Source organism: Rattus norvegicus, chromosome 10 (genome assembly GCF_021556685.1).
Source record: "Rattus norvegicus strain SHRSP/BbbUtx chromosome 10, alternate assembly SHRSP_T2T, whole genome shotgun sequence".
NCBI lineage: Eukaryota > Metazoa > Chordata > Mammalia > Rodentia > Muridae > Rattus > Rattus norvegicus.
Genome location: NC_141543.1, coordinates 49,732,119 through 49,745,914, shown reverse-complemented (window position 1 = coordinate 49,745,914; position 13,796 = coordinate 49,732,119). Strand labels below are relative to the sequence as shown.

At 51.2% G+C, this 13,796-nt stretch overlaps 1 protein-coding gene across 11 annotated transcripts in view; it reads left to right on the top strand.

Annotated features, from left to right (window-relative positions):
• The window catches only part of Obscn (obscurin, cytoskeletal calmodulin and titin-interacting RhoGEF), a 150,547-nt gene that overhangs the window by 118,703 nt on the left and 18,048 nt on the right, over nt 1-13,796 (top strand). For 6 of the 11 annotated variants that reach the window (XM_087574963.1, XM_087574962.1, XM_087574961.1 and 3 more), the window contains 7 exons: nt 122-280; nt 450-627; nt 1,588-1,701; nt 6,075-6,242; nt 6,507-6,609; nt 7,287-7,416; nt 8,223-8,334. In XM_087574963.1, the coding sequence (XP_087431089.1) occupies nt 122-280; nt 450-627; nt 1,588-1,701; nt 6,075-6,242; nt 6,507-6,609; nt 7,287-7,416; nt 8,223-8,334 (964 nt within the window). Of the gene's footprint in view, nt 1-121; nt 281-449; nt 628-1,587; nt 1,702-6,074; nt 6,243-6,506; nt 6,610-7,286; nt 7,417-8,222; nt 8,335-13,314; nt 13,358-13,796 lie in introns of all 11 variants that reach the window. The other 5 variants (XM_087574968.1, XM_087574967.1, XM_087574966.1 and 2 more) reach the window with 1 other exon arrangement.

The window sequence follows — 13,796 nt, the reverse complement described above, 5'->3', positions numbered from 1 at the left end:
TTTGGAGGTGGTAGCATGTGGATGACTACATGGCTTTGACAGGGAGCTGGATACATGGCTGTCAGTGGAGCCCGCGTCCATGGGGGAAGCGTGGCTAACCAGAGCCCATTCACACTTCCAGGGTCACTTCATAGTGTGGGAGGGGGCTCCAGGAGCCCGGATGCCTTGGAAGGGCCACAACCGGCATGTCTTCCTCTTCCGAAACCACCTGGTGATCTGCAAGCCCCGGAGAGACTCTCGAACGGACACCTTCAGCTACGTGTTCCGGAACATGATGAAGGTCTGCAGGTGCAGGGGCTGCCGTGATGTGCAGTGGGTGGAGGCCAATTTGCCTCTCAAGCCTTAGGGTGGGTACTGGTGGCCAATCTCTTGGCCACTGTTGCGGGGTAGCCTACGTGTGTCTCGCCTGGATCGCACATCATCTGAGGGTGGTCACATTCTCCTCACAGCTGAATAGCATCGACCTGAATGACCAGGTAGAGGGGGATGACCGTGCCTTTGAGGTGTGGCACGAGCGGGAAGACTCTGTCCGCAAGTACCTGCTGCAGGCGCGGACAGTGATCATCAAAAACTCATGGGTGAAGGAGATCTGTGGCATCCAGCAGCGCCTTGCCCAGCCTGTGTGGCGTGAGTGTCCTTTTGTGGGCCCTAGTGGTCGTGACAGGGTGGGGACATGACCTTTTTACCCTACTCGTCCGGCTGGGCTGCACCCTGTTTGTTGGTAGTTGGGTAGCACTGCCTTGGGCCTTGACTACTGTACGTGGAAGGGGGTGTTTTGGGGGGACAAAGGGCTCTACTCTCTCCTCTGTCAGATCTCGGTGGGATATAATAACTACATCCTCATGGGGAAGTCTAGGAAGAGTATCCAGTTACCTATGACCAGGGAGAGGGCACTTAGGGGCATGGTGGGAAGATCCTACACAGGAACCGGGAGCTCAGGGCATCCATCTGGATGGTATCAGGGAAGCTTGCACCCTAGACCAGCTTCCTCGGTCAGAACAGAATCATCCAAACCATACGGATTTTAATTTATTAATTAATTTTTGGTGGTATATGCATGTATGTGCACATGTATGTTCCTGTGTGTGTTGTTATGTGGGCCTGTGCACATGTGCTGAAGCTAGAGGAAGACATCAGGTGACCTGCTCAATCACTCACTCTGCCTATTTCTTTGAGACGGGGTCTCTCAGTGAACCTGAAGCTTACCTTTTTGAGGATGTTGGCCAGCCAGGGAGCTCTGGTGACCTGCCTGTCTCTGCCTCTACAGAGTTATGGATATAGGCACATGAGGCTATGCAGATGATAGCAATTCAAACTCAGATCGTCATGCTTGCATAACAAATGCTTTTACCTACTGAATGATCTCCCCCAAACTCCTCCTTTTTCACCATGGTTCCCATCCCTTCCTACTGTGCATCCCGCTTGCCCCACTCACCTCTAAGTTCAGAGCCCAGATGGTAGCAGCCACACTGTTGGACATGGGGTACTAACATCGGGTAGGGGGAACCTGCCAGGGTATGTGCAATTCAGACTGTAAGCCTGGCCTGCTACACACATAACATTGAGGACCCCCTTGTGTATCCTCAGGTCCCCCTGAGTTTGAAGAAGAACTAGCTGACTGCACAGCCGAGCTGGGTGAAACGGTCAAGCTAGCATGCCGAGTGACTGGCACACCTAAGCCTATTGTCAGCTGGTACAAAGGTATACCCCAGGGATGAGGACGGCCAGCCTTACTGTGGGGCACTGGCTCTGCAACATGGTGAATCTTTGAAGGATGTGGGATCTAGCCAGTGGTCCACGAGGGGCAGGAGACAGGATCTGATCAAGAGCATGACGTAGGGTGGGGCACGGGTGATAGACAAATAAACCAAAGGCTAGGTAGTGCTGTGGCCACCCAGAGGACTAGTGGCTTGGGGCAGTGATGAAAACCGGGATAGCCCTCTGAGATAAGAGGTCTGAATGTCTCTGCAGGACTGAGAGGTAGACTACGAGAGTCTGGGTAAGCAATAGTCATGAAACTGAGGAGCAGCTCTGGTCAACATGTCACATGGCACAACAAGCAGTCTCATGGGGAAGTAGAGCTATGAGGGTGGAGGTGGTTGGCTGACAGTGCAGGGATTGAGGGTCATGGTGCACACGCCTCGCCCAGCAATGATGTCCAGCTATGAAGCCCAGCTATGATGCCCAGTGTGATGCTCAGCTGTGATGATCAGCTGTGATGCCCAGCTGTGATGTCCAACTGTAATGCTCAGCTGTGATGCCCAGCTGTAATGCTCAGCTGTGATGCCCAGCTGTAATGCTCAGCTGTGATGCCCAGCTGTAATGCTCAGCTGTGATGTCCAGCTGTAATGCTCAGCTGTGATGCCCAGCTGTAATGCTCAGCTGTGACAGGAGTGGTGAAGGTGTGAGTCTCCAATCAATCTTACTGCTGACACCACTTGCAAGTTTGGGTTCCCTAGAACCTGTGTTCCTGTTATCAGCTGTGGGTTGAGAGGTCCCCAAGAACACTCACGATTCTGGTGCCAAGTTTGGGAACCCCCAGAGTCCTCTCTTTTCTGACACCTGCTGCAGGCTCCAAGTCCCAGGAGTTTCTTCCAGTTTAATCATTCACTCCATGGACGGAAATTCAGTAGAGTGGTTCTGTTCAGGTTGTGTTTTACTGCAGCAGAAGGGGCCAGCCTGAAGTCAGCTGGGCAGAGTCCGTGAGTCTCCATGTGTAAGCTTTGATTTATCCTTCCCAGTGGAGTCCTGTGGTCAGCTCCCTTGTCGCCCAGCATCAGTGCACGATACAGAGAGGAACAGTGTTGTAGCAAGGATGATCAGCTGAGCTTTCCAGTTCAGGGTATTGACTGGGTCTGGATCAGTGCCCATGCCCAACTTCTCACACAGCCAACCTCAGTCTGAAGTCACATTGACACCATCAAAAGGCTGAGTGCCCACCACAGACACTATTGATGTGAGGTGTCTTTGTGGCTTAGAGCATGGCTTGTACCATGTATCACTGGCATCAGTGATTCCATGGGTCCTCTGACGTCCAGAATCTGGAGAGATTAAGAACAGTGAGAAGAAGAGAGAGAAGGGCCCTCAGTAAGGATGAGGTCAGATGACCAGCTTGGCAGTGACTGAGAGCACCTAGAGCCAGTCCTGAGAATGAAAATGTGCCTCCATGCCCAACAGCTGTGGACCACCCCATCACAGATCACACACACACACTGCACATACTTGAATGTGCATAGCACACATGTAACATGAACATTATACCAGTGCATACTGAACCACGTCAAATGCATAAATATAGCTCACAAGTACACACTAGATATACATACATACATGGATACATACTAGCATGTACACACATACACAGATACATACATGTTTGCATATGTATACTACATGTACCATGTGGCTCCTGTTGGCCACAAGGCCACATTCATCGATCAAAAGCTGTATGTTAAGAAGAATGACTGGTTTTCTGAGATCATCTGCCATGGTAGGGGTGTGGATATCCCACATGAGGCAGCCACACTCTCTGTAGACTTGAGAGTATCTCTCCATAGCTTTCTTTCTAGTGTGCAGCATAGCGTTGTATCTAGTTGGGGTTGGGTCCCAGTGATGTGGTGTTGTGGTGACTCCATACAAGAGTCCTGGTGGTCTAGTGAGGTATCCTCAGTTTTTCATGTGTTCATCTTTATTTAATCCATGCTTTGTGGCCCCAAAGAGGGACTCCTGTAACCTGCCACTCTAGTTGTCTATGTGGCAGAGCCAACAGCTGGATCAGTAAGAACATAACGGCCTTCACTAAGGCAGTAACAGGCGCAAAGCTATAAGGAGAGCCTGACCTCTCTCCACCCAGCTGCAGAGCTGTGTGTGCTGCCGACTTCCTGCTCATCTGGATGAGTGACTCGTGGATCCGACCCTCAGGGGACCAGTGCATTTTGACATTGGGGTAGAACAAGAGGGACAGAGCACCCCACTCTGGGAGGTAGCCACCTGCTCAAGTTGGGAATCAAAGTTGGGAAATCATCTCTTTTATTTGAAGAGGAAGGCTGGATATGCACTGCTTGACGTGCTTGTCCTGGAGTCCAAACTGCCTCATCTCAGAAGAAACCCTTAGGACATCACTGAATTGAATGAACATCCTGTTTCCATCAGAGCCCCCCACACACAAAGAGTTGATTTTCAAGAGCGATGTGCCTAGCGGCCATGTTGGAAAGAGGTCAGATCCAAGCCCCAAGCTATGGTTCCCATGCTGGGGACTTCAGCTGGCAAAGGGGTGACTCAGAAACTTAGAGCTTGTCCCTGACCATGCAAAAGCCTGCTAACACCAGAGCTTTCACTTGCTGTTACTCTTTACTGGAGTCTGCATTTAGAGAAGAAAGAGATTTCTTTAGATATGAAGGTTTCGAGGGTGAGAGTCCTAAAAGCACAGTGTCACCTAGTGAGGCTCCAGTTGTCTGGCTGCAGTGCAATGTGGCATCATGATGGGAATATATGGCTGATGGAGGGAGCCATCATGGCAGACAGGAAGCAAGAGGGACTTGGGCTGGGCCTGCTCTCAGAATAACTCTTGAAAAATCGAGTTACTCCTAGAAACCAGAATCAATCCCTTCTCAAGCCCCCTTCTCCAGTGGCCTAATCACTTCACCTTGAGCCCTCCACCTGAGAGGTTTTACCACCTCAGGATCATTAACACTGGAGACCAAGCTTCCACCACAGGAGCCTTCAAGGAACCAACCCTGAAACCATAGCAGAGTTCAAAGGCGCCCTCCCCAAAGGGGTTCAGAAAATCTACTGCAAGCTGCAGGCCTCTGGGAATTCCTCAGGCCAACTCCAAACTGGCTGGGATCATAGAGAAGACATGGGTGGGGCACACATTATCTTCCTATTATCCTATAAGGTGTTGGTCCTCCTGTGGAAGTCAGAGGATCCAGAAGACAAAGATTTGTTATTGTGAATGCTGGTGTAGTTCTGAGGCACTCCATGGCATGGGAACAGAATGCTGAATCTTAGGTCTCTCAGCCTACCCCTCTGCAAGTCTGGGTATTTGAGACAGATGTTTCTAACTTACCAACCAGAAGAGCGATAATTCAGCAGAAATAGGTGATCAAAAACCGTGAAATTCAGAGCACTACGTCCAGACTTAGAGGTGCCTTGGATGTACGTTACATACCTTGTCCCATGATCTCAAAGGAATTTTGGTCTTTATTATCCAAGACAAAAAAGGAGCCACAACTGGCATCCCTAACATGGCCGTCAGCAGCTGCCAGTCCCGACCAGGAAGTCCACATCAACTGGAGTAACACAGACAGAGTCTGGCCTAACTGAGCTAATCCATCTCCTGTAGCTGACTCCCTGATGTCGTACAAGGGCACAGAGCATGATGACCTCCATGAATCCTTGGACACTTTTTCTTCCTAGGTTCTGTGTTGTCTCTGTTGGAAGGGACAAGGAGGCTGGGCTGGGTAGCAGTGACCTCCTGTGCTGCCACCTTTCTACATGGTGTCTGTCCCCCTGAGTAGTGTATCTGTCCATAGAGGAGAGACACAAACATTCTGAGCATCCAGAGGTAGAAGGCAAGGCCTTGGCCCTCCAAGGGAGCCTCTGGGTGTCAGATTGGGCAGGACTGGAATGTGGAATCTGTGTCCAGCAGAGCTGGGAAGCCGACACTCTTTCTCAAGATCCCCACACGCTATCTATGATGGGTTCCAACCCTCTTGCTCCAGAGAGATACAGCCAGACCCATCGGGATATGTGGATCTGTTTAGTTTTACTTGTTTTGAATATTAAGGGCAGTGGATTCTCTATGAGTGTTTTCTACAGTTCAGGTCCGCCCACCAGCCTCTGTTGCTAGAATGTCGAAGTTGGCCAGAGACAGATTATCTGAGTCAGGGCCCTTGTGGGGAGACACTGAGAGATGGGGGCGGGGGGGGGGAGAAGAAGGGAGGGAAGGGGAAGGAGAGAGAGAGCAGGAGGGGGAGGGGGAACCAACATGGAGACAGTTTGCAACCAGCCTTTGAGTCCTGGGCATCAGCCTTTGGGACCTTATTCCATGAAAGCTTTCCCCTGCTCTCCAGATGGGAAACCCGTGGAGGTGGACCCACACCACATCCTCATTGAAGACCCTGATGGCTCCTGTACCCTCATCTTGGACAACCTTACTGGCATAGACTCTGGCCAGTACATGTGTTTTGCGGCCAGTGCTGCTGGCAATGCCAGCACCTTGGGGAAGATTCTAGTACAAGGTGAGCAGAGGGGCTTGTCTAGTGTGTTGGTCACAGTCCACAGTCAGTGGTATGGACCCTGCTCAGAGTACAGGCTGTAGTAGGGCTGGTACATGGGGTGAGCCTGTGGGTGTGGAGCGGGTGGGGTGACTCAGGGCCTCCCTGAGACTCCAGACGACAGTCACTGCTGGAAGTGAGGGCAGCCAGTTCCCGCCCAAGGGGCTCCATCAGCTCCATCACAGACGTCTTGCTGTCCTTCCTGCCCTTGCCTGCCTCTGCCCACAGTGCCCCCACGATTTGTGAACAAGGTCCGAGCCACACCCTTTGTGGAGGGAGAGGACGCGCAGATCACCTGCACAGTGGAAGGAGCTCCGTACCCTCAGATCAGGTGAGGCCTGGGCTGCAGCTCCTGCCACTGGTGGGAGGGCTGAGCAGCGTGGTCTCCTGAGCTGGGAAGGTTGTGTGTGATGGAGTCAGATGTGGGAGATGTGGAATCGGATGACTGCACCCCTCAGGGATCTTACATGGTGACAAATGTCCCGCATACTTGATGTGAACTCCTCTTCCCTCAATCTCCTCTACCCCCAAATCTAGATCCTTCAGGAGCAGTTCCCTAATAACCCTCTTCCTCCTCTTCTTCCTCCTCCCCTTCCTCCTCCTCCTTTCCTCTTCCTCTCCTCTTCCTCTTCCTCCTCTTCTTCCTCCTCTCTTCCTCTTCCTCCTCTTCCTCTTCCTCCTCTTCCTCTTCTTCCTCTTCCTCCTCTCCTCTTCCTCCTCCTCCTCCTTTTCCTCTTCTTCCTCCTCCTCCTACCATGTCTGACGCCATCCTACTGAAAAGTGGGTATCATGGGTTTGTGATGCCTGCTGGACATAGGGCCTTCTGTCGCTCGGAAGATGTGGCTCAACTGTGGTTTTCACAAAGGGAACTTGCTAAGGATCTGGGGCAGCCTGGCAGGGGTTCTAAGCTTGGGTAGCTTTGTCTGGGGTTTCTCTGAGCACCCTGAGGGTACCATGGAGATGGCCCTGGCAGAATACTGGCTTACAGGACTTTCTGGCTGGTTCCAGGTGGTACAAGGACGGTGCCCTGCTAACCCTGGGCAACAGGTACCGGATGGTGAATGAGCCCCGCAGTGGTATGCTGGTGCTGGTGATCCAGGCAGCCAGCAAGGAGGACCTGGGACACTATGAATGTGAGGTGAGGCACTGTGGAAAGGACAATAGCCATCCTCCAGGGTCTGATGGAGCCCAGGCTCCACTGTATAGGTGTGGGTGCTCTAGGCTGACCAGAGGACATCAGACTGCTGTCACCCACCGTCACCAGCCACCTGTCCTCCGCCTTGTAGCCTCTCCTTTCACATTAGTCTGGGTCCTGTTATCTTGTCCCCTTGCCGCTGTCCTTACCATTTCAAGATGATGCTGAGCATTGGCCAGTTGGAGGGGACCCGGTGCTGACCTCAGCTGTCAGTCACTGATGTAAAACATAGTGCTATTTACCTGGTGTCCTGGCATTGCACAGGACAGAGCTCAGCCTTGCCCATGCAAGCTGACATCCGTTTCTGTGCTCCTTGTCCTCAGATCTGAGGTAGAGTGCAGTCTGAATCCTGTGTCCAGCTCCTGCTAGAGCCCTTGTCCAGAAGTCAGTCTCCTCTGTGTGGCTTTGACTGTGGTCTTAGAGCACTTGACTTCCCTAAGATGTCCTTGAAGCAAGGGTACTCAGAGTTAACTCTGGTTTTGATAGCACAGATGCCAGGGGCCATGTAGTGACTTAAATCAGTTGTAGCAAACTCCAATTCTAGGCTTCTACTACTTCAGGTATTCTCACCCTCCCTCTCTTCAGCCTGGATAGGACAGCCACATCCTGGCCAGGGGAACCCCTGACTGGGTACTACAAAGCAAGGTAGTGACCCCGTGTTAGACCAACAAAGTGGTATAGACTCCTTTGAGGGTTCATATTCCTTGAGGAGCCTGCATTCTAGTGAGCCTCTGCTGTCCCTTTGGCAGTTGGTGAACCGGTTGGGCTCAACACGTTGTGGCGGAGAATTATACATGCAGAGTCCCGCACTGCGTGCCTGGGACCAGCACCACCGGGAACAGCTTGTGGCTGCTGTGGAAGGTAGGTTCTGTGTCTCTGCTGTCTCAGTGACTCTTAGCCCTAGGCTGGAACCTCCACTGGTCTGGAAAGAGCCTGGTGGATTGAAACGGTCATCTCTGTTTCTAGAAGGAGGGGGTTAGCATCTCAGGGTGGAGAAAGAAGGAGGTTGAAAGTTGGGGAGGCTGTCCATGAGGTTGGGGGTGGGGGGCTGCAGGGTCATGTATGCAGTTGCAAGTGCTGGAAGGTCATGAACCCAGAATGAGAGCTGGAAGTTGCCCTGGATAATGGGGATCCCACCGTCCTACTGTGTCTGCAGAAAGGACATAGCATGGCTTGACTGGTAGTGCTCATGGAGGCTCTGTGTAAGTGGCAGCAGGAGGGGGTGACGAATCCACACCGATGCAGAAGACGGGGAAGGAATCCCCATGAGAGGCACATACACAGTGAAGTCCTTGTCTTGGCTCAGGGATGTTCCTGGGGTACCAGTGTGGGGGTAGGAGTAAGCTATAAGATAAACCTCACTAGGAGCTGGAGCATGTGGTTATGAGCTCTAGCAGGGGACCCGAGTTCAGTTCCCAGAACCCATTCAGGCAGCTCACAGCTGCCTACAAATCTAGCTCTGGGTATCTGACACCGTCTTGTCTCGGTGAGCGTCAGTGCTCACATGTACAGACCCAGAAGCAAAACAAATGTTTAAAGCAAAATAAACAAGCCTGATCACGGACAGACGTTGAGTTTTGTTGCTTATTCCGGAAGGTGCGAGCAAATGTCTGTTCATTTCAGATAGACCATCAGTGGTAGACAATAGGGCGTCAGTAATAGAAGGAATTCTACGCAAGTCTTGGTAAACTGACGAGTTTGTTGGGGTGAGAAGTGTAAGTGAGGGGTTACTTACAGACGCATGGATAATTCAAAGGCGGCTGTTTCACTCTACGGTTCATCCCAGCAAGGTGTACAAATCTTGAAAGCTACATCCCTGGAACATGTCACCCGTGCCACACACTTGGCAGGTACCTCCGTGGGTTGACTTAGTAATGACTACTACTTATATGACCTTATTTTCTGAGCTTTGTAAATTTCGCTCACTTCCTGTGACTCCATGGGTTTCCCTCGTTAAAGGCACATTTCAGTTTGGAAGACACAGCCATATAGTATCCCTACACTTTCCTCGGGCTCTTAGATCCATTTTGACCCCCCTTTTGGATGCTCCCTGGGTCTTGGAAGGGATGGTATAGGATTATTTTCTCCCATCCATGGCTGAGCGTAGCAGGGAAACAGTTACTTGGCTTCAGGAGCTAATGGAATGTGGGTCTCTAGAGCACACCCCTCATTGGAAAAACTTAGTTTTCCTCTTTGACTGAGCAAAGCTGGCAGCAGCAGTAACTGGTGGGTATAAATGCAAACGTTTAGAAGGGAATTTGACAAGAACATCTAGCCAGAGAGCAAAATAATAGCATTGCCTCCCCTCTGGGACCACAGGCTTTTGCTCTTCCTTGCTCCGCCATGTGTGAATCCCTCCCCTGGAGCAGACTTTAAATCTAATAAGGAAGTAGGTGGCTGTCCCCATAACGGTCACGCCATGCTTATACTAGCAAGCACATCTACTGGGCATATTAGTATTGTAGCACACAGAGCCATTCGGAGCTGAGGAGAACTGTCCCTGACACTTCTTACCAGTGGTCCAAGAGGGACCAGCCAGCAAAGAGGGACAGTTTCAGGAACAGGACCTTTATTTAGCCTTGATACACAGCAGTCACAGCAGCCTCTGTGGTTTGTAAGGCCCAGGGGAGCCTCCAGAGATCACAACTTGTAGAGAGGCAGCCCACGCCCGACACTGGGATTTTTAGCCAACAACCGTGTGCTTCCACTAGTGTCTTCCCGTGCTCGCAGGTGCTTTCGTTTGAACTCTGTCACTGCCCTTCCGGATGCTTTAACAAATCTGTAAGACTCTCCTCAGGGGTCAGCATTATATGATGAAACCTTTTCTTTACAGAGGGCGGGTGGGTCTGAAGGCTGACCATCATCCCTTCCAAGTAAGTGCCAAGTGGTCTTGGTCAACCAGGGGTGTACTGAAAGAGGAACACAGTAAATGGTCATCAATATGGTAGAAAAAGACCACATCACTTCTATGTCCCACTTCATCACAGATACATCATAGCTTCATCTGGTGCTACAGTATCTAGTCTTACGTAATTCACAGGCATTTTCCATGAGCCATCTGATCCCTCCATCCTGAGGTGCTGTTGTCACTACAGGACCCCTATGCATCACCCTGCCTTTGGTGACCTTACCGGGATGGAGCCTGAGTTGCGTATGTCTTCACCCATCACAAGATCCATGTGGCCACTTAGTATCTTGGCTCTCCTGGCCCCTGTGCAAGCACCACTAATGTTGTGAGGCTTTTAACTAGTGAAAGGAGACATGTTTGTCCCAGAAGTGGCACTGATGACAGACACAGTTCTACCCAAGTCTAGCTTAGCGAGATTAGTGAAGTCAAACCTCAGGACACAGATGCAGGTGTCACTGGGAGCTTGCTTCAGCAAGAGCAGGAAGTCCTAGGAACTCTCAGAAGAACCTGATGGCAGGTCTGCCAGTCAAAGTCTCCCCTCCCCAGCAGTTGGTATTGCTTAGGTAACCTGGGAGCAGAATGGTGTCTTGGGAATCTTGTTGAATTCTTCAGCCTTAAATGAACCTCCTTCCAAGGGGAAGTGTTTTGATTTGGAGAAAATGGCTATAAAAGGAGAGTTAAGATACTTGCATGAACAGTCAGGATGGGGAGGGACCATCTAATACTCTCCCATCTGGAAGGTGCTCCCAGATATTAGAGAACCTCACAACCAGGAGGAATGCAAACAGAGACCAGACCAACACCAAGTGAGTCACAATTTCCACAGTAGAAGAGGTGCAATATGTATCTTCAAGTACCGAACGCTGACTCATGGTCCCTCGGCCACTGGGACCAGTTCCTGGCATTTTGTGGCCCTGTTATTTTAGTCCCTCTCAGAACTGAGCTAGTCAGAGCTCAGCAGCTCAGCCTTGGGACCTGTGATGTCCTCCATTGTCCTCTTAGAGGTCCCTTCCATAATGAGCAAGTGGATGAACCCTTTTCTGTGATTTCCCACAACCTCACAACCGAAGCACCTTGTGTACTTGCGTCTGCTGTCACCGGAACATCCACTTCCCGTGCACCTACTGTGTTGTGTGCTTCCTACTGTGCACAAGAACAGCCTATCTACTCATGTATTTGTTGCCATGATAAATCTTTTTCTGGGACGGAAGAGGGGGTGACAGTATGGAAGAGTAGGCCTTCGGGACTCACTGGGTCTGGATGTGTATCAATGCCTTGGGGAGACAAGAAGGCTGGTCCCGGAAGACCCTGGAGCCGGAGTCCTGCCAACCTGCTTCCTAACTCCCATCCTGCTTCCTGTTAACTCCGCGGCTCTGCAGCCAGAATGTCCTGACAGAACTCTGTGGGTGTTGGCTGCCCTCTTGCTTTGTCCTGCATCAGGCTGGGAGCCCTGCTTTGCACAGTTGCAGCCTGCCTGTGACTGCCAGTTACACCAAGGCTCAATGCTGGGCTGTGAGCAAAAGAACCAGAAATGTTCTCAGAGGTGTTGTGCCCACTATCCTTAAGAGTAGTAAAGTGGGATCCATTATGGAAGGTGAAGGTGCTCTAGCTGGTGGGGAACACCGAGCTCTGTGGCTGGGTCCCAGACTCTCTCTGTGGAATCCCTCCCCAATAGAGGATATCTACATGCGTACGCACGCGCACGCGCCCACACACACACACGCGCCCACACACACACACAAACACACACACACACACCTACACACATGTGCATGCACATATGTGTGACATGTGTGTATCCATGCACACAATGCATACATGTACATATGCACAATGTATGTATGTGTGTAGAAGTACATCTATATACATCTATAAGCATATATGTGCCTGTGTGCAAGACATATGCATGTATGCGCCTATATATAAACATAGCAAATTATCTTCCACACACAAACACTGATGGTACTTGAACTCATGTTCTCTTCAGCTTCTCTGTTGCCTTCCTCCGTGTGGCCTTGCAGCAAACCAGGAGTCATGAGTCAATGTCCCAGGCTACACTCATAGGCAGTTCCTTGCCCCCAAGATTGTAAAGAAGGCTACTCAGATGTGAGGGTGCAAGTGGCCTACAGTCTGCCTACTGCCCAGCTGCCAAGCCTTTGGGTGGGGTGCATTTGAGACACCAGCTGAGGGTACCAAAGGGGAAGAGCCCTCTTGCTGGGCTGGATGGAGACAGACACAGCTTGTTTCTGAACCTAGAGCTCCATATACTAGATGGGAACTGCAGGTCCCATTTACTGACTGTGAGGGACATACGGGGTTGTCTATGTTGGGAGAGACAGGTTCCCTTCCAATGCTGTGGCACTGTCTAGGACTGTTCCTAGAAAGATATGTGTGGGGGTCCCCCACTGTGAATGCCATCTTTGGAAATCCAGGGTCCACCCTCCTTCTTAGTCTTTGTGATTTTTTTAAAAAGAGGATCAGCCATCCTAGTCTAGCCTTAGTGTGGCTGCTGGCTCCCTGTGCAGCTCCAGGCCTTCCCTTCCCTTCTCTGGGCCCAGATTCTGTATCTGAGAGATGGAACCATTTGTATGACACCTTCACAGGACGTTGTGGCCTATGAACTGAGCAAAGAGTGAGAGTTCTGGGCAGAGGTAGACTTCACCTGCCTCCCAGCTCCTAAGGACATGTGGTACCCTAAGGACACTAGGTACTTTCTTCATGTGACCTGTGAGGGTGACCCCACCCATAGCACAGGTATTGCTCCCATTTCACAGATAAGCAAATGTCTCCCCAGGAACACACAGACAGGCAGAACTAGACCATGCTCCTACCTACACCAAGCAGGTTGCTATGTTGCCAACACCACTCAGCTAGCTTGGCCCCCAGGCGCTGCTAGTCTGTAACGGTTGCTGTTCCGACTGTTTTCTTTGTAGTCACTGAGCAGGAGACAAAAGTCCCCAAGAAAACCGTCATCATGTAAGTGCAGATGTGACTCTAACCTTCCTCTGACTGTCGTGCCCACGCATGCTACTACCCCCCTCACCTTGCCAGCCTGGTGCCCTTGCTGCCTGCCTGCCTGCCTGCCTGCTTGCCTGTGCATACAACCTCACACCCCCCATGGGTCATCAGCACTTTGCCAGTTCTTACAGGCACTCTCAGCCTCGTTCCACTGTCTGTGGAACCTCCACACACCACAGCTCCCTTCTTGGCTCCAGAGAACACTGGTGGCACAGGATGGCAAGATTCTACACACCCCATGGTGATTCACCAGGGTGGTGGCATTCCAGCAGTTGGAGAGAGCTGGCAACGAAAGCCATTTCCCTTTAATGGGCTCGAGACAGACTTCTGCCCTTTAGTGACAGGGAATTTAGGGAATTTTGGTGATAGGGTTCCTGAAGCAATAGATTTCCAGTTT